Source organism: Cherax quadricarinatus, chromosome 87 (assembly GCF_038502225.1).
Source record: "Cherax quadricarinatus isolate ZL_2023a chromosome 87, ASM3850222v1, whole genome shotgun sequence".
Lineage (NCBI taxonomy): Eukaryota > Metazoa > Arthropoda > Malacostraca > Decapoda > Parastacidae > Cherax > Cherax quadricarinatus.
Window position 1 is genome coordinate 15,881,870 of NC_091378.1, and position 26,981 is coordinate 15,908,850.

General features: G+C 40.9%; 2 protein-coding genes across 2 annotated transcripts in view; one reads left to right on the plus strand and one right to left on the minus strand.

Annotated features, from left to right (window-relative positions):
• The window catches only part of LOC128703822 (lachesin), a 1,052,338-nt gene that overhangs the window by 383,211 nt on the left and 642,146 nt on the right, over window positions 1–26,981 (minus strand). The gene's annotated exons all lie outside the window — the stretch shown is intronic.
• Window positions 17,001–26,981, plus strand: part of LOC128703821 (uncharacterized) — a 102,460-nt gene continuing 92,479 nt past the window's right edge. Inside the window, exon 1 of the mRNA XM_070103764.1 lies at window positions 17,001–18,459. Coding sequence (XP_069959865.1) covers window positions 17,799–18,459 — 661 coding nt within the window. The 5' untranslated portion in view covers window positions 17,001–17,798. The remainder of the gene's footprint in view (window positions 18,460–26,981) is intronic.

Consider the following 26,981-nt stretch of genomic DNA (forward strand, 5'->3'; position numbering starts at 1 on the left):
TATGTTGCAGACTGCACAAATAGAGGCTCAGAGGAAATTGAACGAAGAAGATTTCCAGAGAGAAAATGTTTGTCTTGGAAGACAACAGACTGATAGATCACAGGACACATTTAATGTGCAGAAAGCTGCATCCATGGTTCCTAAGTTTTCTGAAAGTGACTTAGACACCTATTTTGATGTGTTTGAGAACCAGGCACGTGCTATGAACTGGCCACGTAAGCACTGGGCTACCTTGTTGCACAAAGCTTTGACAGGAAGAGGTCAAACTTGTACTGCTGCTTTACCATTTGCCAAGTACATTAGTTATGACGCTGTCAAACTATTCTAGAGACATATAACTTGTTACCCGTAAGTTATCAAAGCGCATTTCGTACGTTACAACGACGACAAGATCAAACTTGTGTAGAGTTTGCTCGTGAGAAAAAAGTTGCATTTGAGAGGTGGTGTAGGTCTGCCTAGAGTAACAACTACGACAGCCTTGTTCAGTTGTTACATGAAGAGTTTAACAACTGTATGTCTGCTGACATACAAGAATGTCTGATTGATCATACTACCTCGGATATTCTGGAAACTGCAGCATTAGCAGAAAATTACGAGATTTCTCACAAACTTGTACGTATTAAAACACAAAGAAACAAGGTAACTAAAGATTGTCCTAGAAGTTGGCAACCTAAATCAGCTGCTCATTGCCGGCCTGATGTACCTGCTACTGTAACTTCTCGTACCTTTACCAGGAAAACTCACAATCCTGAATCTGTCTCTGTGGCTAGACAGAAATCTGATATCGAGAAGAAGTTAAATGTACCTATTGTAACAGAAAAGGACATGCTAGAGAGTATTGCTATAAGTTAGAAAGAGATACGAGAAGCAGTCGTACGGTTGGCGCCCCCACACAAGTCGTATCTTCTTCCGAGCAACAAAGGCACCAAAATCCTAGTAATACCTCTGATCCTACTGTTTTAGATAATATTACTCAGAACAGATGACTAGCGTCAGAAAGTGTATCTGATGAAAAGATTTGTTCAGCGATGAGTCCTTACTTTTCGAGAGGTAAAGTAGGATTTGACGAATCACATCTGAGATAATTACTTTCAGAGACACTGGCAGTTATCTCACGTTATTAAGAGAAGATGTACTGCCCATAATTGATGATACCTATTGTAAGATAGATGTATTGTTAGAAGCCTATGGAGGGGCTGTTATAAAAGTACCTCTTCATAAAGTTTACATTGAAACAAGCTATTATACTGGTTATATTTCAATGGGTATATCCAGTGGTGTATTTCCCATCAGGTCAGTGGACTTGTTGATAGGGAACGATATCCTTCATGCTGGTATATGTAAAGAACCACTTGTGATTGATAATAACACTGATGATAATTATGCCATTGAAGCTTGTAGAGAGAAACCTATTTTATTTCCTCTCAGTGCAGTTACTAGAGCTATGTCAAAGATACAACAACCATCCTTCTCTCCTGTTGAGTTAGTGGATGACAACGATTTGGGCTTGAATATGTTGTTTAGTGACGTTCTGCTCCCAGGACCATTAAGTTAACATTGATTCCCCCCAGTGAGGACACAACTGACGTTAAATTTCTAACTCATGATGATTTAATCAAGGATCAGTTTGTTGATCAGTCACTGGAAAGACAGAGATATAGCAGTTACTGAGAGTGAAGCAAAGGATCTCGAAAATTGTTACTATTATAGTAATGGTGTACTGATGGAGCAAAATACATGTAAGTTGTCAGCTGATAGTGTTTCCACCACAGTCAAGCATCTCGTAGTGTTACCAGTTACATTTCGTGAACAAGCCATTGATTTTGCTCAATAGTCCCATTGAAGGACATTTGGGTGTCAAGAAGACACTCGGTAAACTGGCAAAACATTTTACTTGGCCTAAAATGAAGGAAACAGCAGCTGATCATGTGCGACGTTGCCACGTGTATCAAGTGACAGGCAAGCCAGTGTACACACCTCCACCTACACCTCTCATTCCTATCACCGTGGATGGTGAACCATTCTCACGTCTTATTATTGATTGTGTTGGTCCTTTGCCTAGAACCAAACTAGGAAACCAATACTTATTTACTATTATGGACGCTGCAACACGCTATCCCGAAGCTATTCCTATGAGAAAAATTAATGCTCGTGCTATTGTGAGAGCAGTGATGAAATTTTTCTCCCAGGTTGGATTGCCACGAGAGATACAATCAGATCAGGGATCTAACTTCACTTCTAAGATCTTTCGAGAAGCATTATCCCACCTAGGAATAAAGTCTGTACTTTCAACCAGTTATCATCCACAGTCACAAGGGGCTCTAGAGAGATTTCATCAGACATTGAAGTCCATGATGAGAGCTTATTGTGAACATTTTTCTAGAGACTGGGATGAGGGTATACCTTTTCTTCTGTTCGCTATGAGAGAAAGTGAGCAAGAAAGTCTCGGATTTAGTCCATTTGAATTAATATTCGGACACCAAGTGCGTGGTCCTCTCGCAGTGTTAAAAGACGTGTGGACAGGAAAATCAAATCCATCATTGAGCATATCACCTTCATTAATGCAGCAACATTTGACAGCCGCTAGAGAGCTAGCTTCGAAAAACCTAGTTTCAGCCCAAGCTAGAATGAAGCAACATTATGACAAGCGTGCTGTCTCTCGTTATTTTAAAGCAGGAGATAAGGTGATGGCTCGGAAATTAGTACAAGGTCATGCTCTACAAGCCAGGTATGATGGTCCCCTGGAAGTAGTGAAAAGGCTTAGCGACGTAAATTATTTGGTACGTACACCTGGGAAAAAGAAATCTAATGATGTGTACCATGTTAACCGGCTTAAGGCACACTAGGCTAGTCCTCTACCTACTACATCTATTCTTCCTAGGACAGAGGAAGAAAACGTCAGTCTACCTGACATCTCTAGAGGTATAGATATGCGTTTAGAAAATTCAGTGACTCTACAGTCACTAGACGATTTTCTTAGTAACCTTGGGATTGATAAAGCTGGTAATATTAAAAACATGATTTTGCATTTCCCTGAATTGTTCAGTGATGTTCCTAAACGTTGTACTCTAGGTGTACATGACGTTGATGTACAGGGAGCATCACCCATTAAGCAATCACCATATAGGATGAGTCCAACAAAGCATAAAGCATTGAGAGAAGAGGTTGATTTTCTGTTATCTCACAGACTTATTGAGCGCAGTAAAAGTCCATGGGCATCTCCCTGTATTTTAGTGCCTAAACCTGACGGTAGTTTCAGGATGTGCACTGATTACAGGAAAGTGAACTCTGTCACCTTGCCTGATGGTTATCCTCTACCTCGCATTGACGACCTTATTGACCGTGTGTCAGGAGCCCAGTTTGTCAGCCATTTAGATCTCTTACGAGGCTATTATCAAGTCCCGCTTACTGAACGTGCTCAAGAAATATCTGCTTTTACTGTTCAAGATGGATTGTTTAACTACCTCGTCACCCCCTTCGGCCTATGTAACGCGGCTTCTTCATTCCAACGTATAATGAACGAGTTGACCCACAACTTAGAAGGAGTAGAAGCCTACTTTGACGACTTAGTGGTGTACAGTGACGAGTGGGAACAGCACTTGACGCGTCTCAGAGCATTGTTTGAGAGACTGGCGCACTACAACTTCACTGTTAACTTAGCTAAATGTAGTTTTGGTGAAGCCAAGATTACCTATCTAGGCTTTTGTATCGGCCAAGGTGAGGTTGCTCCTACTGAGGCTAAGGTTCGTGCAATTTCTGAATTTCCAGTGCCACAGGATAGGAAGGGAGTACAGAGATTCCTGGGTATGGCAGGATATTATCGCAGGTTCTCTCCAAACTTTTCTCAGATTACAGCTCCTCTCACTGAGCTTACTAGTAGCAAAGTTCAGTTCACCTGGACTAGAGATTGTTCAGACTCGTTCAAAAGATTGAAACGTTAGCTCTCCTCTGCTCCTGTGTTGAAGAGTCCTAATTTCAATCTTCCCTTCTTTTTAAACATATAGATGCGAGTGGTTATGCAGTGGGCGCTGTGCTGCTCCAACAGTCAACATCCACTGACATTCTCCATCCCATGTTACTATTCATCTAAGCTTAAACGAGACCAGAAAAATTATGCCACTATTGAGAAAGAGGCTCTAGTTCTTGTGGTGTCCTTGGAACATTTTGACGTGTATTTGGGCACTTTCCCATTTAAAATTAACGTTTTTTCTGACCACAATCCACTCACTTATATTAACACTATGAAAAGTAAAAATGCTAGGATCATGAGGTGGGCCCTCAGAATCCAACCTTATTCTATTAGTATAAAACACGTAAGTGGTCATTGTAATGTAATTGCTGATGCTCTGTCACGTCCTTAATAATTATCAGTTACATTAAATTAACGTAATTTTATGCCCAAATACCTTTTGTTACTTGCTTTGTCAAATTCAGTAAACTTAATCCCTCCAGCCCATATTAACTATGTATACTCATGTCTAATTATTATATTTTTATATTCACAGTATTGATAATATGTGTGTAAGGAGACAGAAGCTGAGTGTTGAGTGGGTAGTGTGGTGTGGGCGATGTTACTGCGTGACGGAACACTGTCCTGCCGCAGACCCCCCCCCCCTCACTACACACCTTAAGCTGTTTCATACTCAGATGTCCATACTGCATAGCATTCCACAACCACTACTTAAGAATGGAATTCTGTCTCCTGTCTATAGGACAAGACTATTATGCTGTCTACACTACTGTGATCGAGCCTCAACATGTCAGGCTTGTCTATGCTATCCTGTCTCTACACTGATGTACATAACCACGAGTATGCAAAGATACGATACTGTGTACTGCCCTGGTACTAGGGGCATAACTTATAGTGAAACAGACTCTGTTAAATTATAGAAGTGCTTGGCACAAGAGTGACTTTGATTAATGTTTATATTAATTAGTAATGTAACCTGAGTAATCAGTAATAATGTGAAAGACATTAATGCAACTCCTAGTGCGACCGTTTGTCGTGTTGGGGGTTTGTTGCAACCCCTGAATGGGTTGCAAAGATTATGTATATAATTATTATCTTTTCATATAATTTTATATTTCTTGTATTTGCGATAATAGTTAAATCGTAAATATATTGCTTTATATTATTTGACTTAGTTAAATTTTGTTAGGTAGGATGTAACATATGTGCTCAGTTCAAGTCTTGATTGTCTAACTACTGTAATTATCGCTCTTTGCTCGTTTCCCTGCCGTCTTCTTACTGGGCAGCGACCCATGGAGCTATCACATGATCAAGGGGGAAGGGGTGTCCTCACCTCGCCTGAAGTATTCAGTCTGATCTAGACTCTCTTGGTGGTTGGACAGATCGTCTGTCTCATTATTCTTGTTAGTTCTGGAGAGACTGTTCACAAAACATTGTATAGGCTTAGTGATTTTCGACGTTGTACTGAGGTTGTGTGTCTCATAGACACTCTGAGTAACTCAGGTCCTCAGCTGTAGCTTCTGACCTAATTTGTACTGGTTTCTGTGTACTGTCACAGTCGGGATTTTCTTAAGCTGAACTTAGATTCAGTAGTATGGGAGATGTGTGACTTTTGTGGAGGATCTGCAGATGGTCCCTACTTAGTGTCGTTATATTATCTCCTTGTTCCTGATTCTGTGTCGCATTTGGTTGTTATATTGCTATTGGGCTTAGCATTCTTTTTATTGTTCAAGCAGACTGTTCTGATTGCCAGTTGGTCAAGAAGTTAGTTTGTGAGGACTTTGTCAGTCACTTGTTTAAGTCTAGTCGAGTCGTGAGACATAGCGAAGTACTTAGAGCACTTACACACATATACACAAACTTGCTTGTACATATTTGTAATGTCTTATTAAATGTTAATGTACCAGACGGTACTTAAGAATTATAAAGGTGATATGTGCTTTCAGCACAATAATACTGTATACGAGAGAAGTGATTAATATTTTGATTACTGTGATTAATTTAATTTAATTTGATAATATACCTTTAGACTTAATAAATTTATTAAATTTTAATTTCTCTAGTTAGTAGCCTACCAGTTGTAATCCTGAAGCACTATTGAATAATACTGAATTCTAATGGATAATTGGACAAGGATACTGACTACTTGTTACGAAAACCCAGTAACAGGCTGGATGCTAGAAGGGCAGTCCTTTCTAGTATTCACTGGAGATCTCAAAGGTTTTAGAATCGCGTTTTTTGTAACATATCAGGACTCACGTCATGAGTATTCCTTCTCAGCTCCTCTGTCTCTTCTAGTGGGCTTATAAGTTACCATTTCTTCACTCGTGTTTTCCTTGGACAGGTACATGAACTTCCTCAGGTTGCAGTTTCTGTCGATGGTTGATTCCTTCAGTCCCCACCCTTGTCTATGAATAAGCAGTTCTCTACAATTGAGTTTTGTGTGTGTGTGTGTGTGTGTGTGTGTGTGTGTGTGTGTGTGTGTGTGTGTGTGTGTGTGTGTGTGTGTGTGTGTGTACTCATCTAATTGTACTCACCTAATTGTGGTTGCACAGGTCGAGTCATAGCACCTGGGTCCGCCTCTTCTCTGGTCGCTACTACGTCCACTCTCCCTGCCCAGTGAGCTTCGTCATTCCTCTTCTTAAAGATATGTATGGATCCTGCCTCCTCTACAACACTTTCCAGACTGGTCCACTTCCTGACAACTCTGAGTGAGGAAGTAATTCCTAACAGTCCTATGACTCATCTGAGTTTTCAACCTCCAGTTGTGACCCTTTGTTTCTGTGTCACATCTCTGAAACATTCTGTCCCTATCCACGTTGTCAATTCCTCTTAGTATTTTATATGTTATCATGTCCCCCCTATCCCTCCTGTCCTCCAGTATTGTCAGGTTGAGTTCCTATTAACCTCTCCTGCTGTATAGTCCTTGTGTCTTAGCGCTTCTTTTTGATTATAATAATAATAATTAACCTCTCCTCGAAGGACAACCCCCTCAACTCAGGGACTAGTCTCGTTGCAAACCTTTGCATCTAATCTCTGATTTCTTGACATATTTGACCAGGTGTGGGTTCCATACTTGTGCTGCATGCAATATGGGCCTGACGCACATGGTGTACAGTGTCATGAATGACTCCTTACTCAGGTGTCGAAACGCTATTCTTAGGTTTGCCAAGCGCCCATATGCTGCACCAGTTATTTGATTTAGGCTCACCCCAAGATCCTTTTTCCTTTAGTGATGTATGAACCTTTGATCCCCTAACCTGTACTTTGTCTGCGTCTTCTATGTCCTTCGACAAGCTTCATAACTTTGCATTTGCTGGGGTTAAACTCCATGAGGCATTTGTCCAGATCCCCTTGTAATCTTACCTCATCCTCGTCCGATTGCATTCTCCTCATTAGTTCCACATCATTAGCGAAAAGGGACACCTCTGAATCTCTTCCTTCCATCATATCATTCACATAAGTAAGAAACAGCACCGAATCTCGGACTGACCCTTGTACAACCCCACTCGACACATGGGCCAACTCTGACACCTCATCACGCACGAACACTCAATGTTTCCTTCATGTCAGGCATTCCCTGATCCATCTCAGTGCTTTCCCTTCTTTTTCTGCCTGCTCCTCTAGTTTTTGAATCAGTCTCTTGTGTGATACTGTGTCGAGAGCCTTCTTACAGTCCCAAATGATGCAATCTACCCATCCCTCTCTCTCCTGTCTTACTTCTCTCCCCTTGTCATAGAACAAAATTTGATTTGTGACACAGGATTTTGCATCCCTGAAGCCGTGTTGATTGTCATGTATGAGCCCAATCCTTTCTATAGGCTCCACCACTTTTTTTTATAATCTTCTGCATGACGTTACATACTATACATATCAGTGACACTGGTCTGTAGTTTAATGCTGCCCTTTCTTAAAAAAATGGAACTACATGTGCTGTCTTCCACGCCTCAGGCAGTTGCCCTGTTTCGATAGATTTATTGAAGATTGCTAACAGCACGTGAAGTTCCTCTGTTTCCCTCTCAGGAACCATGGAGAGGGAATATCTCCGGGTCCACCACCTTCGAGGTATCTAGTTCACTTAGCAGTTTTTTCACCTTCTTGGTTATGTGCAGTGTGTCAAGCACTTGCTTGTGCACTTGCCGTAGTTTGCTGGAAGCATTTCCATCTCCACCGTGAATGCTTCTCTAAATCATGTGTTAAGTTCTTTACATACTTCACTCTTTATGACTCCCATCCTTCCTTCCTCAGCATGATTACCTGATCCTTGACTGTTGTTTTTCTCCTGATGTGACTAACAACTTTGGGTCAGATTTGCCTTTTGATGCTATGTCATTCTCGTACTGCCATGCATATTTGTTGGTTTTTTTTCTGCTCAACTTCTTGTTGTCTTGAGTCCTTTACCTTCTGTACTTTTTTCCATGCTCTAGCAGACTTGGCTAAAGCCAAGTCTGCTAGAGCATGGAAAAGGTAAACCATGGGCTTACTCTACCCTCTTCATTTTTTCTGTTACCCCCTTGTTATGAATTTCTCTGCCTCCCTGTAATTTGTAATCACTTGTTCCTTCATTTAATTTATTGTATTCCCACTGCACCTCGTACAGAAATTCTTTCATACCTCATCCCTTATTTTGAAGTTTGGCTTCTCCAGTCCTTCTCGTGCTGCTTCATTCACCACTTTTAACTGTACAAGTGTTGCAACCCCTGAATGGGTTACAATGATTATGTATATATATAATGTATATTACCTTTTCATATAATTTTATATTGCTTATATTTGCGATAATAGCTAAATCGTAAATGTATGACTTTATATTATTATTTGACTGTTATATTGTTATTTGACTTATGTTGTTAGGATGTACATAATATGTGCTCAGTTCAAGTCTTGATTGTCAAACAACTGTAATTATCGTTTGTCGCTCGTTATACTGCCGGCTTCTGAGTTGTGCTGTCCACGGGGCTATCACGTGATCGAGGGGGGGGGTGTCCTCACCTCTCGTGAAGTAGTCAGTCTGCTCTAGACTCTCTTGGTGGTTGGACAGATTGTCTGTCTCATTATTCTTGTTAGTTCTGTAGAACTCTGTTCACAGAACATTGTATAGACTTAGTGATTTTCGACATTGTACTGAGGTTGTGTGTCACATAGACACTCTGAGCATCTCAGGTCCTGAGCTATAGCTTCTGACCTAATTTTGTACTGGTTTCTGTGTATTGTCACAGTCGGGTTTTTCCTATGCTGAACTTAAGATTCAGTAGTATGGGAGTTTTGTAACTTTTGTGGAGGATCTGCTGATGGTCCCTACTTAGTGTCGTTATATTATCTCCTTGATCCTGATTGTGTCGCAGTCGCTTGTTATATGGCTATTGGGCTTAGCATTCTTTTCATTGTTCAAGCAGACTGTTCAGGTTGCCAGTCGGTCAAGAAGTTAGTTTATGTGAGGACTTTGTCAGTCACTTGTTTAAGTCTAGTCGAGTTGTGAGACATGGCGAACTACTTAGAGCACTTACATACACACTTGTACATATTTGTAATATCTTATTAAATGTTAATGTACCAAACGGTACTTAAGAATTATAAATGTGATATGTGCTTTCAGCACAATAATATTGAACTCGAGAGATTGATTTTATTTTGATTGCTTGAATTAATTTAATTTGATAATATACCTCTAGACAACTTAATGATTAATAAATTTATTAAATTTTAATTTCTCTAATTAGTAGCCTACCAGTTGTAATCCTGAAGCACTATTGAATAATACTGAATTTTAATGGATAATTGGACAAGGATACTGACTACTTGTTACGAAAACCCAGTAACAGGCTGGATGCTAGAAGGGCAGTCCTTTCTAGTATTCACTGGAGATCTCTAAGCTTTTAGAATCGCGTTTTTTTGTAACAAATGGGGGCCTGTCCGGGAGGCTCTTGATCCAAGGTGTTGGAGAAATTGTCCAGTTTGACATACTAGTACTTCTATGATCAAACACTTTGAGTACTTTCCTAATCTGAAGACTTTGAGTTTAGTCTTGTACAACATACCAGGTGGATGTATGTACCTGACTGAGTCTCTTGATCCAAGGAGATGGAAATACTGTTTGAGTTCTAGCTCTAAGACAACCAACACTAAAATTCCTATTAGGATTATAGTTTCCCATAATCACTCTCTCGTAGTACGCTTATTTTCGTGATGTATGCCAAAGTGAAACAGTTAATTGATACTCTGACTTTGTCTGAGTTAAGTACATTAAAACTTCAGACGTGTTGGCAAGTAGCCAAATATCTCGGTGTGACGTATAACAGGAATTACACAGCAGAAACTGTCAGAACGTTAATTAAAGATATATTGTTTCCTGCTCATACACAGATGACTGAATATGATTCAGATTCAGAAAGTCTAGTGTCACAATTAGGAGGTATGACTATTTGATGAAGAAGAAAGAGCAACTAGAGCAGAAGTGAGCCTAGTGTCTGAGCCTAGTGTAGATCAGTTCTCGCTCGCTCCTTCCTTCACTGACACTATAGTACAGAGTATAGCTGGTATGACTAAGCCTCACGCTAGTACAGTGTATACTACACCTGTATCTACTTATACTAGACCAGAAGATCTAGACTCTCTAGAGACGGCTGGACTAAGTGTCCGACCTAAGGACCGTCCAGACCACGTTAGATTCCTTACTCCTCCATTACCTACTGGTCCTATCTCTCAGGAACAGTTTGAACGCCTCCTTATGTTGCAGACTGCACAAATAGAGGCACAGAGGAAATTGAACGAGGAAGATTTCCAAAGAGAAAATGTTCGTCTTGGAAGACAACAGACTGATAGATCACAGGACACATTTAATGTGCAGAAAGCTGCATCCATGGTTCCTAAGTTTTTTGAAAGTGACTTAGACACCTATTTTGATGTGTTTGAGAACCAGGCACGTGCTATGAATTGGCCACGTAAGCACTGGGCAACATTGTTGCATACTGCTTTGATGGGAAGAGCTCAAACCTGTACTGCAGCTTTGCCATTTACCAAGTACATTAGTTATGACGCTGTCAAACAAACAATTCTAGACATATAACTTGTTACCTGTAAGTTATCAAAGAGCATTTCGTACGTTACAACGACGACAAGATCAAACTTGTGTAGAGTTTGCTCGTGAGAAAAAAGTTGCATTTCAGAGGTGGTGTAGGTCTGCCAAGTGTAACAACTACGACAGTCTTGTTCAGTTGTTACTACACGAAGAGTTTAACAACTGTATGCCTGCTGACATACAAGAATATCTGATCAATCATACTACCTCAGATATTCTGGAAACTGCAGCATTAGCAGACAATTACGAGATTTCTCACAAACTTGTACGTACTAAAACACAAAGAAACAAGGTAACTAAAAATTGTCCTAGAAGTTGGCAACCTAAATCAGCTGCTCATTGCCGGACTGATCTACCTGCTACTGTATCTTCTCGTACCTTTACCAGGAAAACTCACAATCCTGAATCTGTCTCTGTGGCTAGACAGAAATCTGATATCGAGAAGAAGAAAGTTAAATGTACATATTGTAACAGAAAAGGACATGCTAGAGAGTATTGCTATAAGTTAGAAAGAGATACGAGAAGCAGTCGTGCGGCTGGCGCCCCCACTCAAGTCGTATCTTCTTCCGAGCAACAAAGACACCAAAATCCTAGTAATACCTCTGATCCTACTGTTTTAGATAATGTTACTCAGAAGAGATGACTAGCATCAGAAAGTGTATCTGACGAAAAGATTCGTTCAGCGATGAGTCCTTACTTTTCGAGAGATAAAGTAGGATTTGACGAATCACATCTAACTGAGATAGTTACTTTCAGAGACACTGGCAGTTATCTCACGTTATTAAGAGAAGATGTACTGCCCATAACTGACGATACCTATTGCAAGATAGATGTATTGTTAGAAGCCTATGGAAGGGCTGTTATAAAAGTGCCTTTTCACAAAGTTTTATTGAAACAAGCTATTATACTGGTTATATTTCAGTATGTATATCCAGTGGTGTATTTCCCATCAGGTCAGTGGACTTGTTGATAGGGAACGATATCCTTTATGCTGGTATATGTAAAGAACCACTTGTGATTGATAATAACACTGATGATAATTATGCCATTGAAGCTTGTAAAGAGAAACCTATTTTATTTCCTCTCAGCGCAATTACTATAGCTATGTCAAAGATTCAACAACCATCCTTGTCTCCTGTTGAGTTAGTTGATGACGATGATTTGGGGTTGAATATGTTGTTTAGTGACGCTCTGCGCCCAGGATCATTAACACTGACTCCCCCCGGTCATCAACCTAGTCAAGACACAACTGATGTTAAATTTCTTACTCATGATGATTTAATCAAGGATCAGTTTGTTGATCAGTCACTGGAAAAACTGAGAGATATAGCAGTTACTGAGAGTGAAGCAAAGGATCTCGATAATTGTTACTATTATAGTAACGGTGTACTGATGGAGAAAAATACATGCAAGTTGTCAGCTGATAGTGTTTCCACCACAGTCAAGCATTTCGTAGTGTTACCAGTTACATTTCGTGAACAAGCCATTGATTTTGTTCACAATATTCCCATAGGAGGACATTTGGGTGTCAAGAAGACACTCGGTAAACTGGCAAAACATTTTACTTGGCCAAAGATGAAGGAAACAGTAGCTGATCATGTGCGACGTTGCCAAGTGTGTCAAGTGACAGGCAAGCCAGCACACTCCACCTACACCTCTCACTATGTTCTCTAGTAGCAAAGTTCAGTTCACATGGACTAGAGATTGTTCAGACTCGTTCAAAAGGTTGAAGCATCTGCTTTCCTCTGCTCCAGTGTTGAGTCCTAATTTCAATCTTTCCATCTTTTTACATATAGATGCGAGTTATGCAGTGGGTGCTGTGCTGCTCCAACAGTCAACATCCACTGATATTCTCCATCCTATATGTTACTATTCATCTAAGCTTAAACGACACCAGAAAAATTATGCCACTATTGAGAAAGAGGCTCTAGCTCTTGTGGTGTCCTTGGAACATTTTGACGTGTATTTGGGCACTTCCCCATTTAAAATTAGCGTTTTTTCTGACCACAATCCACTCACCTACATAAACACTATGAAAAGTAAAAATGCTAGGATCATGAGGTGGGCTCTCAGAATCCAACCTTAATCTATTAGTATAAAACACATAAGTGGTCATTGTAATGTAATTGCTGACGCCCTGTCTCGTCCTTAATAATTATCAGTTACATTAAATTAACGTAATTTTATGCCCAAATACCTTTTGTTACTTGCTATGTCAAATTCAGTAAAGTAACTTAATCCCTCCAGCCCATATTAACTATATATACTCATGTCATGTCTAATTATTATATTTATGTATTCACAGTATTGTTGTGTGAGGAGGAGACAAGCTGAGTGTTGAGTGGGTAGTGTGGTGCGGGTGATGTACTGCGTGACGCAACACTGTCCTGCCGCAGACCCCCCCCCTCACTACACACCTTAAGCTGTTTCAAACTCAGATGTTCATACTGCCTCGCATTCCACAACCACTACTTAAGAGTGGAATGCAGTCTCCTCTACTATGATCGAGCCTCATCGTGCCCTGTCTCTACACTGATGTATATAACCACGAGTATGCAGAGATACGATACTGTGTACTGCCCTAGTACTAGGGGCATATCCTAGTGATGGACGCTGTGAAATTGTAGCGGTGCTTGGCACAAGAGTGACTTTGATTAATATTTATATTAAATTAGATTGATATGAGTAATCAGAAATAATGTGAAAGACATTAATGCAACTCCTAGTGCGACCCTCTGTCGTGTTAGGGGGGGGGGTGTTGCAACCCCTGAATGGGTTACAATGATTATTATGTATATATATAATGTATATTACCTTTTCATATAATTTTATATTGCTTATATTTGCGATAATAGCTAAATCGTAAATGTATGACTTTATATTATTATTTGACTGTTATATTGTTATTTGACTTATGTTGTTAGGATGTACATAATATGTGCTCAGTTCAAGTCTTGATTGTCAAACAACTGTAATTATCACTTGTCGCTCGTTATACTGCCGGCTTCTGAGCTGTGCTGTCCACGGGGCTATCACGTGATCGAGGGGGGGGTGTCCTCACCTCTCGTGAAGTATTCAGTCTGCTCTAGACTCGCTTGGTGGTTGGACAGATTGTCTGTCTCATTATTCTTGTTAGTTCTGTAGAACTCTGTTCACAGAACATTGTATAGACTTAGTGATTTTCGACGTTGTACTGAGGTTGTGTGTCACATAGACACTCTGAGCATCTCAGGTCCTGAGCTATAGCTTCTGACCTAATTTTGTACTGGTTTCTGTGTATTTTCACAGTCGGGTTTTTCCTATGCTGAACTTAAGATTCAGTAGTATAGGAGTTTTGTAACTTTTTTGGAGGATCTGCTGATGGTCCCTGCTTAGTGTCATTATATTATCTCCTTGATCCTGATTGTGTCGCAGTCGCTTGTTATATGGCTATTGGGCTTAGCATTCTTTTCATTGTTCAAGCAGACTGTTCAGGTTGCCAGTCGGTCCAGAAGTTAGTTTATGTGAGGACTTTGTCAGTCACTTGTTTAAGTCTAGTCGAGTCGTGAGACATAGCGAACTACTTAGAGCACTTACATACATACACACTTGTACATATTTGTAATATCTTATTAAATGTTAATGTACCAAATGGTACTTAAGAATTATAAATGTGATATGTGCTTTCAGCACAATAATGTTGAACTCGAGAGATTGATTTTATTTTGAGTGCTTGAATTAATTTAATTTGATAATGTACCTCTAGACAACTTAATGATTAATAAATTTATTAAATTTTAATTTCTCTAATTAGTAGCCTACCAGTTGTAATCCTGAAGCACTATTGAATAATACTGAATTTTAATGGATAATTGGACAAGGATACTGACTACTTGTTACGAAAACCCAGTAACAGGCTGGATGCTAGAAGGGCAGTCCTTTCTAGTATTCACTGGAGATCTCTAAGCTTTTAGAATCGCGTTTTTTGTAACAACAAGGTCTTCGAAACTCTGGACCACATGATCACTAGCACCAAGGGCCTTTCATGTGTAATATCCCCTATGTCTGAAGTGTTCAAGGTGAATATGAGGTCCAGTCTTTCTGGAACATCTTCCCCCCCCCACTCTCTCTCTCTGGTTGTATCCCTAACAGGAGATTGACTAGGAAAACCTAGAGGATATTCCTCTAGGAGTCTAGGTTTTCCTAGTCCATCTCCTTGTGAATGAAATCCCCCATGACAAGTAACTTTGTCCTTCCCCCCATGTGAGCCCTTCTGGCCACTTCAGCTAGTGTATACACTATTGCTCTATTGTTCTCATTGTACTCTTGCCTTGGTCTCTTGCTGTTCAGGAGTGTGTTGTTTATCACTGCTATCATCGCATTTGGAGCCCCAGTCTGCAGAGCTATTATCCAGTCTATCCAATCCTCCCATTTCCTCAAAACTCCACTGGTTTTTGATGAGCAGTGCAACTCCTCCTCCCCCTCTGTTCCCCTTACCTTTCCTCAGGATCTGAAAGATTGCATCTGATATCATCCCCCTGGGGATGTCTCAATGATTCGTTGTTGCCACTCCACAATCTTTTATATTATTCCATCTGCATTGGTGTACAATACCTTCAGCTTCCTTTCCAGTAATGTGTTTTGGGAAGAGAGGAATTGGTGCAGACTGGGGGTGTGGAAGGCAGGGCGGGGAATTATGAAAGGCTGCTGTGATGGTGGTATTAGTGTTGGGTGGGTGGGGGCTGTAGAGTGTGGTTTGTTTATGGTTATTATGTTTGGCTGGTATGGGATGGTAGAGGCTGAGGGGGTTCTGTGAGCATTTATGATTGAAATTCCCTTTGAGGCTGAGCTTTCCTGTCTGTCGGTGCCATCACTCCGTTTCCTTCTTCTAATGTCTTCTTACTCTCACTTTTAGCTGTTCTCGTTCTTTTTGTCTTCTATTGCGGTCAAGGTAAACTCACTGATATTCTCAAGATTCCTCTCTGTCCCACAGTCGTCGGACACTTTGATGCACCATTACTCCATGACCTTTTCAGTTTCCTTTGAATTCATATATGAACTTTGCTTTCCCTGCTTTCTCCAGTGATCTTTTCACTCTTCAGGGTAACAGAAATGCTTTGTGTCCCTCTTAGCTCAGTCTGGTGTTTAGGTAGCATATATATATATATATATATATATATATATATATATATATATATATATATATATATATATATATATATATATATATATATATATGCAATAAGATCACAGTAAACAGGTGATTTCAGAATATGCAAAACAACCACTCTGAAAGAATAGAGAAATTCCAAGCGCTTTCGTGACTACTCACATTATCAAGTTCCTTGATAATGTGAGTAGTCACGAAAGCGCTTGGAATTTCTCTATTCTTTCAGAGTGGTTGTTTTGCATATATATATATATATATATATATATATATATATATATATATATATATATATATATATATATATATATATATATATATATATATCTCAGCTCATGTTGATCTTCAGATTTACCCGTAAAATGTATATTATTACTGTCAAGTTGAGGGATACTTGGTGTTTATATCACTGTGAATTCCATCATAAGTGAAATATGATTCAGTGACCCACGAGTGCCAAGTATAAGGTAAAATATGGTCCCATTAATTTACGAAGTAAATTTATGGGTGGTTCTCAGCGTCTCCCTTCCATTCAACAGTTTCTTTATAACGCTGTGCTCCTTCATCTTTCTATTGTTACTGTTTTCCTTTGTTTATTTACTATGTCTTCTTCACGTTGTTCCATTACTCTTTTTCCCCTTACTCTCTTATATTTCCTTGTTTGTATGTTCATTCCTTTTTTTCTTCCTTATTCTAATGTGAATCTCCGATGTGAAGACAAGTATTGTTGCTTTTCGTTACCCCATATTGTATAATACATCTTATGTATTCTTGTAATAAGTCAATTTTTTTCTCGTTGCAGGTGTCAACAGCAAGTGCCTGCCAGGACACAGCAAGAAAACTAACATATTGAAGATGAAAATCTTGGACTGTCGGAATATCTAGTTTGCTGAGTCCATTACAATCATTGTGGTATGATTTCTGGCTTGACTCGATCAACCTGAGTGTAATTCGTAATTCTGTCACAGTCTGCTACAAAATTCGTATTAAATTTATAGCCTATTACTAACTGGCAACAGTATAGTGCATTCTGAACACACACTTTGGAAATATGATCAACAATATGTCTCCATTAAGTGTGTTTGGTCAGTGTTTCGTAGATAACAGTGAAACAGAGTGATTTAATTATCTCAGAAAAAGTGAGTGTAGGGAGATGATCTGGTGTTATAGTTCTGAAAACTGTTAACAGATGACAGCACCTTGCGGTATGATCTGAGTGTTATAGTTCTGAAAACTATCAACAGATGACAGCACCTTGCGGTATGATCTGAGTGTTATAGTTCTGAAAAATGTCAACAGATGACAGCATCTTGCGGTATGATCTGGGTGTTATAGTTCTGAAAACTGTCAACAAATGACAGCATCTTGCGGTAATATTAGCCAATATGGCGAATGTTTTGAGATAATCACCGGAGGGAAAGACATCAACAACCAGTTAATACCAAAGGAATACAAAGAAAAGAAAAAGGTGATTAAAGTAACTGAAAAAAGCGAGAAACAAAAAAGTTGGAAAGTCAATTATCACGGAAAGAAAAGTCAGTTGTGAAGCAGGAAAGTTAGATTACGAACTCCGAGAGAGAATTACTTTATATGGTACGAAAATAATGGTAACTGATAGAGTTAGTCACACTAGGGATACTGTGGTAGTGTCGTCCATAACTAACAGTGTAGTATGTCCTATGGAGGGAAGAGTTAAAGTGGACATGCTAACCGGGGTGGAGCATCATCAGCCACTTGCGCCCTCCACAAGATACATTCAATATGACGACACCTGCGATCACGACCCCAGACTTCTTAAAGCAAATAAAAGCCCATCCATGCCACGAAAGAGAACTTCAAGGACATCGGTAAAACATATATTGACATATCCGTGCCATAACAATCCAGGTATCTCTCTCTACAACACTTCTGCATCTCTTCACAGCACAAAATGCTCAGAAAAGACGCACATTACTCACCTGATGTCCATTTCATTTGATGAATATAAGTCCTCAGCGGTCAATATGGACTTCCAGTCACTTAAAAATACATACACAGAGCGACTTGGTCTGCCATCACCAACCTGGATAATAATGTTGCCTCCAGTTGGCATCAAAGCTCCAACTAGGAAACTAAATTTCACTCCAGCTGGCTTCATATCTCCAGCTGGACGAACTGTTTCCTCGCCAGCTTGTCGTGAGAGTCAAGCTGGATGGAGGAAGATAGAACGCTTGATGCAAGTGACTGTCTTACTTATTCTGCTACTCCTCTCTGCTCCTGTTTTCGGTAAGCCTACAGTCTCTGTTAATTAATTTTAAACAATGAAATGAGCTGTCAAAAACTGTTTCACTCTGGAACTTTAGATTCCATGTAATAACACTAAGAATAATATAATTATGATAAGTAATTTAATATCGCATGAAAAAACTGAAGATTATTCAATTCTTTACTAATTTGGCATAACCACCTATATTATTCATAATGTTTTTTCATACACAAATAACCCGCACATAAAAGAGAGAAGCTTACGACGACGTTTCGGTCCGACTTGGACCATTGACAAAGTCACACTAACAGAGGTGGAGCAGGACGGCTATATATAGGCAGGAAGAGGTGGAGGTAGTAGTAGTAGTAATAGTAGTAGTACAAGAATTGTATATAATACCGACAGGATGAAATGACACACGCACGACACCCGGCCATCCCCACCGGATCGAAACGTCGTCGTAAGCTTCTCTCTTTTATGTGCGGGTTATTTGTGTATCGTTCCAGTCACGGTATTGTGCCTTTTTGTTATTTAATGTTTTTTCATCTTAAGAATCAGTCATCCACTCGAGGTTACACCACAACACCTGTAATGTTATCACTGGAAAGCTATTCACATTATGCTACTCCAGATATGTTATAAGGACTGATTACATAGACTGATTACATCGACTCAAGACTGAGGGACTGATTACCTCAAACTTATCCTGTTCTTGACCATTCTCCTTTGTATGGACTGATGAAGCTACTGTGTGGCGTAACGTTATCTCATCATCATAAATCCAGTGACCATATCTCCACTATTCTTCTCAAGTGATCACCACCACGACTTCTTCACTCCTGACTCAAGAAATCGTAATGACACGATTGCAAACAAACCATACCCCCGGCCGGGATTGAACCCGCGGTCATAGAGTCTCAAAACTCCAGCCCGTCGCATTTGTGGTCACAGAGGTGCCTGTGCTAACTTTCCTATGGTGTAGAAATATACCTAGTTGGATGAATCTTATTGTGGCTAGCTGGTCTAGTGGCTAACGCGACGGGCTGGAGTTTTGAGACTCTCTGACCGCGGGTTCAATCCCGGCCGGGGGTATGGTTTCTTCACTCCTGTTTTAACAATATTGATAACAAGACTTATCAAGTCTTGTTATCAATATTGTTTCATTACCACTCCTGTTATCCTGTTACTACATCTCCACTCAGTTTATCATTACAGTTATCCTATCATCGTTACTGCATCACTAATCTCATCGTTCATGTTATTCCAGCCACGTTATCCTACCCATCTCATTATTATCCTCTATGGTAGGTAAGACACAAAGGCAACAGTTAGGCAACTTTATTCCGAAACGTTTCGCCTACACAGTAGGCTTCTTCAGTCGAATACAGAAATTAGGCAGGAACAGTAGAGAAGTGAAGACGATGTAATCAGACCATCACCCTTGTAGTCGTAGAATTTGAGGTTGTCAGTCCCTCGGCCTGGAGAAGTTCAGTTCCATAGTCAGGAACTATCTGAAGATCAAGCGACAGGCTGAGGGACTGACAACCTCAAATTCTACGACTTCAAGGGTGATGGACTGATTACATCGTCTTCACTTCTCTACTGTTCCTGCCTAATTTCTGTATTCGACTGAAGAAGCCTACTGTGTAGGCGAAACGTTTCGGAATAAAGTTGTCTAACTGTTGCGTATGTGTCTTACCTACCAACCTGTCGGTATTTTATACCATTTTGATGTTCATTATCCTCTATGTTATTCCAGTCATTTCGTTCCTCTTCAGTAATTCAATTAGTTTATTTTAAATTTGTTATAATTACTTTTTCACACATTTTATTATTCTTGTATATTTTGAAGAAGAAAAAATTAATGGTATGATCGTTTAAAACACCAGGAAATTAGAAAACCAAAAAATGGGACACTTTCCGTATATAAGAACATAAGAAAGAAGGAACACTGCAGCAGGCCTACTGGCCCATGCGAGGCAGGTCTCCTAGGCTTAAGCCAATGCTCTAACCTAGTTAGGTCACGTCACATTCACTTAAGGAGCACGGCATGTGACCTAGTAGCACAAGCTAGTCAGGTCCAACTCACACTCACTCATGTATATATCCAACGTATTTTTAAAACTACACAACGTTTTAGTTTCTATAACTGTACCGTATATATAATTTAAGATTTAAGGTCACAGATTGGAAGGGATTTTTAAAGTGATATTCAAGCAAGAAATTCTGACAGTTAATTATATATTCCGAACTATGTCAGAATGTACAATTAACACGAGTAAAGATTAGCTTTAATGTTTACTAGCCGGATCAGCCGGGCTGTGGTTAGTACGTTGGACTACGTGCAGCCAGCAGTAACAGCCTAGTTGATCAGGCCCTGATCCACCGTGAGGCCTGGTCGTGGACCGAGCCGCCGGGGCGTTGATTCCCGGAATGTCCTCCAGGTAGACTCCAGGATGAACATCAAAATGGTATACAATACCGACAGGTTGTTAGGTAAGACACATATGCAACAGTTAGACAACTTTATTCCGAAACGTTTCGCCTACACAGTAGGCTTCTTCAGTCGAATACAGAAAGTAGGCAGGAACAGTAGAGATGTGAAGACGATGTAATCAGTCCATCACCTACTGTGTAGGCGAAACGTTTCGGAATAAAGTTGTCTAACTGTTGCATATGTGTCTTACCTAACAGACTCCAGGAATAAAATATCGACATCGGCTTCTCCACACAAGACGAAGCCGGCTGGACAATTACCCAAAACAGAACACATCCACAGACTTCAAAACACACGCAACCCAGGGAAAATACAGTCGTTTTAAACTCTGTTTTTTTTTTAAGTTTTATGAATAATTATGGCAGGGGCATTGGTTTTTAAGTAACGTTGACAACATACATGGAATATTAATGTCGCTAGTCCTGTCGTATTATAGATACGGATGTATGTTTCAGTGTATGTATGTACTCACCTAATTGTGGTTGCAGGGGTCGAGACTCAGCTCCTGGACCCGCCTCTTCACTGACCGCTACTGGATCCTCCCTCTCCCTGCTCCATGAGCTTTATCATACCTCGTCTTAAAACTATGTACGGCTCCTGCCTCTACTGCATCACTTGGCAGACTATTCCACTTCCTAACAACTCTGTGGCTGAAGAAATACTTCCTAACCTCCCTTTGACTCAGATGAGTCTTCAACTTTCAATTGTGACCCTTTGTTTCTGGGTCCCATCTCTGGAACATCCTGTCTCTGTCCACCTTCTCTATTCCACGCAGTATTTTATATGTCGTTATCATGTCTCTCCTGACCCTGACACTTGAATTTGGCGTGTGTATACGCATGTATGTATGAATGTAGTAAAGTAAGGGTATAAACACTGAACGTGTTTCCCTACACTCGTTGCCCAAGTTCACCCATAAGTAATTAATTATTTCTGATGCATGGTACCCATTACAATGGGTACCTGGGTGTTAAGTCGACTGGTGTGGGTCGCATCCTGGGACAAATCTGACCTAATTTGCGGGAAATGCTCCGCATAACAAGTGGCTTTCTTTGTAAATGAATGGTTCAGAGAACCGACATGTTGATAAATTAGACACATGTGCAACTCTTGGGTATCAATAAAGATACCCAAGAGTTGCACATGTGTCTAATTTATCAAGTGGCTTTCTATATAGTAGTATGTTATTGATGTCAGCTATGATCTGTATACCTTGTACATGTACTGGCAGACATTATTATTATTAGAATAACTCATAAGTGACTTACTTCCATTGGGTTCCTTTTATTTTCATTTTGGACAGAATTCAGTGGTTTTACTGGAATAAGTGAAAAATTCCGTAATGTTCTTTGGTGTGTTATACCGTGCAATACTTTAAACAGCTGATGTTAAAGCATCATGAGGTGTTCTAGGTCTCAGAAGAACATATTCACTCTAGCTGTCATTGTTGATCTGTGGGAAGCATTGATGTGACCCCGTACAATGTATGCAAACATATGACCGACTGGACTGTCGGTTCCTACTGGTTCTTAATATACTCCTTCAACTTCTGGCACCTGGTATTAGTACCATGCACCACCTGCTGCTACCCTCGGGCTCTCTTCTAGTACCATGCACCACCTGCTGCTACCCTCGGGCTCTCTTCTAGTACCATGCACCACCTGCTGCTACCCTCGGGCTCTCTTCTAGTACCATGCACCACCTGCTGCTACCCTCGGGCTCTCTTCTAGTACCATGCACCACCTGCTGCTACCCTCGGGCTCTCTTCTAGTACCATGCACCACCTGCTGCTACCCTCGATCTGTCTTCTAGTAGCAGACATTCTCATTCATGTGCGCGGAATCTCTATTCCTTCCGCAACATTGCAAGCTCTTGAGGAAGTGTTGGAACATAAAAGGCCTAGAACTATCATTCATCACCTCGTGTGGTAGTTTTACACACACACACACACACACACACACACACACACACACACACACACACACACACACACACACACACACACACACACGCACTCACACTCACTCACCAGAAAATGTAAATATGATAACATGTAATTCTGTTTCCCTAGACCCAGCACTAAATCCTAAAAGAATGATGCCCATCAGCTGAGAGCAGAGAGCAGCATCACCAACAATATTTCCATGGTCTAGTTGAGTTAGGAGGCTGCAGCCCATTTACCTATTAAGTATATTGAGTTTGACCAAAGCCTCCGAGACCCAACGATGTAGTGTTTCGGTGTTAGAGAAGAGAGGATATCTGTACCCAGAAACAGTGTTTCTGCACACCTTCAGAAGCAGTGTTTCTCCACACCTTCAGAAACAGTGTTTCTGCACACCTTCAGAAGCAGTGTTTCTCCACACCTTCAGAAACAGTGTTTCTGCACACCTTCAGAAGCAGTGTTTCTCCACACCTTCAGAAACAGTGTTTCTGCACACCTTCAGAAACAGTGTTTCTCCACACCTTCAGAAGCAGTGTTTCTGCACACCTTCAGAAACAGTGTTTCTCCACACCTTCAGAAGCAGTGTTTCTGCACACCTTCAGAAGCAGTGTTTCTCCACACCTTCAGAAGCAGTGTTTCTGCACACCTTCAGAAGCAGTGTTTCTGCACACCTTCAGAAGCAGTGTTTCTGCACACCTTCAGAAGCAGTGTTTCTCCACACCTTCAGAAGCAGTGTTTCTGCACACCTTCAGAAGCAGTGTTTCTGCACACCTTCAGAAGCAGTGTTTCTGCACACCTTCAGAAGCAGTGTTTCTCCACACCTTCAGAGAAAAACTCTGTATAATATAATGTAAGAAGAATGCAACACTGTAAAATATAATACAATACCCGCAGTGTGAAAGAAACACTGTATTACAACAGTGTTCCCATACAGTGGAGCAGTGTTAGATAAGATAAGATTTCGTTCGGATTTTTAACCCCGGAGGGTTAGCCACCCAGGATAACCCAAGAAAGTCAGTGTGTCATCGAGGACTGTCTAACTTATTTCCATTGGGGTCCTTAATCTTGTCCCCCAGGATGCGACCCACACCAGTCGACTAACACCCAGGTACCTATTTGCTGCTAGGTGAACAGGACAACAGGTGTAAGGAAACGTGTCGAAATGTTTCCACCCGCCGGGAATCGAACCCGGGCCCTCCGTGTGTGAAGCGGGAGCTTTAGCCACCAGGCCACCGGGCCACCATGTTCTCCTACTGTGGGAGAGGAACACTGCTTTACAGTAGTGTTCTCGCACTGTGAGAGAGGAACAGTTTTATAACTGTTCTCGTACTGAGAGAACACTATCTTATAACAGTGTTCTTGTACTGAGAGAACACTATCTTATAACAGTGTTCTCGTACTGAGAGAACACTATCTTATAACAGTGTTCTCGTACTGAGAGAACACTATCTTATAACAGTGTTCTCGTACTGAGAGAACACTATCTTATAACAGTGTTCTCGTACTGAGAGAACACTATCTTATAACAGTGTTCTCGTATTGAGAGAGGAGTGGAAAGAAACACTGTGCAGCAAACCAGTGTTCCAGAACTGCCAGAGAGAGAGAGAGAGAGAGAGAGAGAGAGAGAGAGAGAGAGAGAGAGAGAGAGATAGATAGATAGATAGATAGATAGATAGATAGATATAGATATAGATATAGATATAGATAATAGATATAGATAGATAGATAGATAGATAGATAGATAGATAGAGAGAGAGAGAGAGAGAGAGAGAGAGAGAGAGAGAGAGAGAGAGAGAGGAACACTGTAAACAATACATTGTTCCCTCACATGTGAGCAGAAACAAATAATCACCGAAGTAATGATCTTACAAACTGAGTTAAGAGAAGTCAATCACTGAGAAGACCAATTGTTGTGAAAGCCAAAATAAAAAATATTACTAAACATTAATAATCTAAGTTTCTTCTTAATTTACATTACTTCCTATTAACTCATAGGCTATAAATGGCACTTGAAAAAGTCTTTTGAAAAGGAGAATCTTCTAAGTAAATCGCCGACTCATTATGATGTTCAAAGTTTTGCCAGAATTAAAGTTTAAAATTTAATTATTAGATTTTCGCCGTCTGATTCAGCGTCTTTTAATATGCGTGAAAAAAAGAGGCGCAGAAGAATTACAAAAATGAGAGGGGAGAGGGGGACATGATAAGGACATATAAAATACTGAGATGAATTGACAAGGTGGACAGAGTCAGAATGTTCCAGAGATGGACACAGCAACAAGGGGACACAAGGATGTTAGGAATTATTCCTTCAGTCACAGAGTTGTCAGGAAGTGGAATAGTTTGGAGAGTGATATAGTGGAGGCAGGATCCATACATAGCTTTAAGAAGAGGTATGATAAAGCTCGTGGAGCAGGAAGAGTGGACCTAGTAGCGACCAGTGAGGAGGCGGGGCCAGGAGCTATGACTCGCCCCCGCAACCACAATTAGGCGAGTACGTACACACACACACACACACACACACACACACACACACACCTTCCCTTCTCTTTCTCTCTCTCTCTCCATCTCTTCCCCATTTTTCCCTTCTCACTCTCCCCCTCTCCTTCCATTCCCTTCTTTCTCTTTCCCTCTCTCACACTCTCTCCCCCCCTTTCCCTTCTCACTCTTCCCCTCTCTCTCTCTCCTTCTACCTTTCCTTTCTCTCTTCTCTCACAAAAAAAAAAAAATATGGTGGGGACTCACAGGAACCAAGGATCAGATGAGAATGGTTCTGGTAGGGAGGAGTGGATGGAGGAGCAGTGGAAAAGGATGGAACAAGAGTGGGAGAGAAAATTAGGAGAGCTTTCTGAAAAAATGGAGAAAGAGCTCTCTGTGAAATTGGAAAAGAGGTTGGAGAAGGAGACAAAGAATTGGGAGGCACAAGTCGAAACTACAGTAGCCAAGATAAGGGTTCTAGAAGTTGAGATAAATAGGCTGAAGCGAGTTACAGGGGCAGTGACCAGAGAAGACACAGCATGTGAAGCTGCGAGGCCGAACAGGAAGGAAGGAATTATGAATTATGCTAAGGTCATATCAGCCTGCCAAGGAGGGCCAAGGAGTGAAAGGGAAGAACAGCTGGGTGCAGATGGAGAGGGTGATAGGTCGAATGCTGAGGCACAACCATGCTATCAAGAGCCACTAGAAAAATCAAGGGAGAAACTGACCACATACAGGCAGGATCCATAGTCACAGAGGGTGAGGCAATGGGAGGAGGAAAGGGCAAAATCAGTGTTTATCCATGGGCTTCAGGAGAGACAGGAAAGGACACACACTGAAAGGCAGCAGGAAGAAAGAAAGGAGACTGAGAAAATCATCATGGAAATAGGTGAAGAGATGGACGAGACTGTAAATTTTCAGAGAATAGGGGGGTACTCGAAGGGGAGAAACCGACCAATCAAGCCGATTCTCAGGACAGAAACAGTGCGGAACAGGATCCTCCAAGAACAACCACGGTTGAAATACTCGGAAGAGTACAAGAAGGTGTTCCTAGACAGAGACAGAACACAATCAGAATGACAGCAGCTGAGGGAGAGGACAAAAAAAGCGAAAGGAGCTAGGAAAAGAGACAAGGATGGAACCAGCAGAGGTCAGTCAGAGCAGAACAGAACAGCAAGGGCAAGCACACACACAACTATTCTCAGAACCATACAATCTATCACACCATCCCAACACACACTACAATCCATACCCACAGCCTCCATCCAACACCGAGCTATAGAATCCCACAGTATGCTGCTAGGTCTCCCACCCTCACAGGCCCCCCAAACCACAGTGTTGGAAAGGAAACTGCTGATGGAATAACAAATAAGTGGGAGGAGTGGCATGAAAGAGTCAAAGAGGCATCACCGGACATCATAGCTCTCACAGAAACCAAGCTTACAGGTATGATAACAGATGCCATCTTTCCAACGGGATACAAATCCTGAGGAAAGACAGAGGGAACAGGGGGGGTGGAGGAGTGGCATTGCTGATCAAAAATCGCTGGAATTTTGATGAGCTGGAGAGAGGAGACAGCGGAGAAGAAAGTGATTACATAGTGGGAACCCTTCACTCTGGAGGTCCCA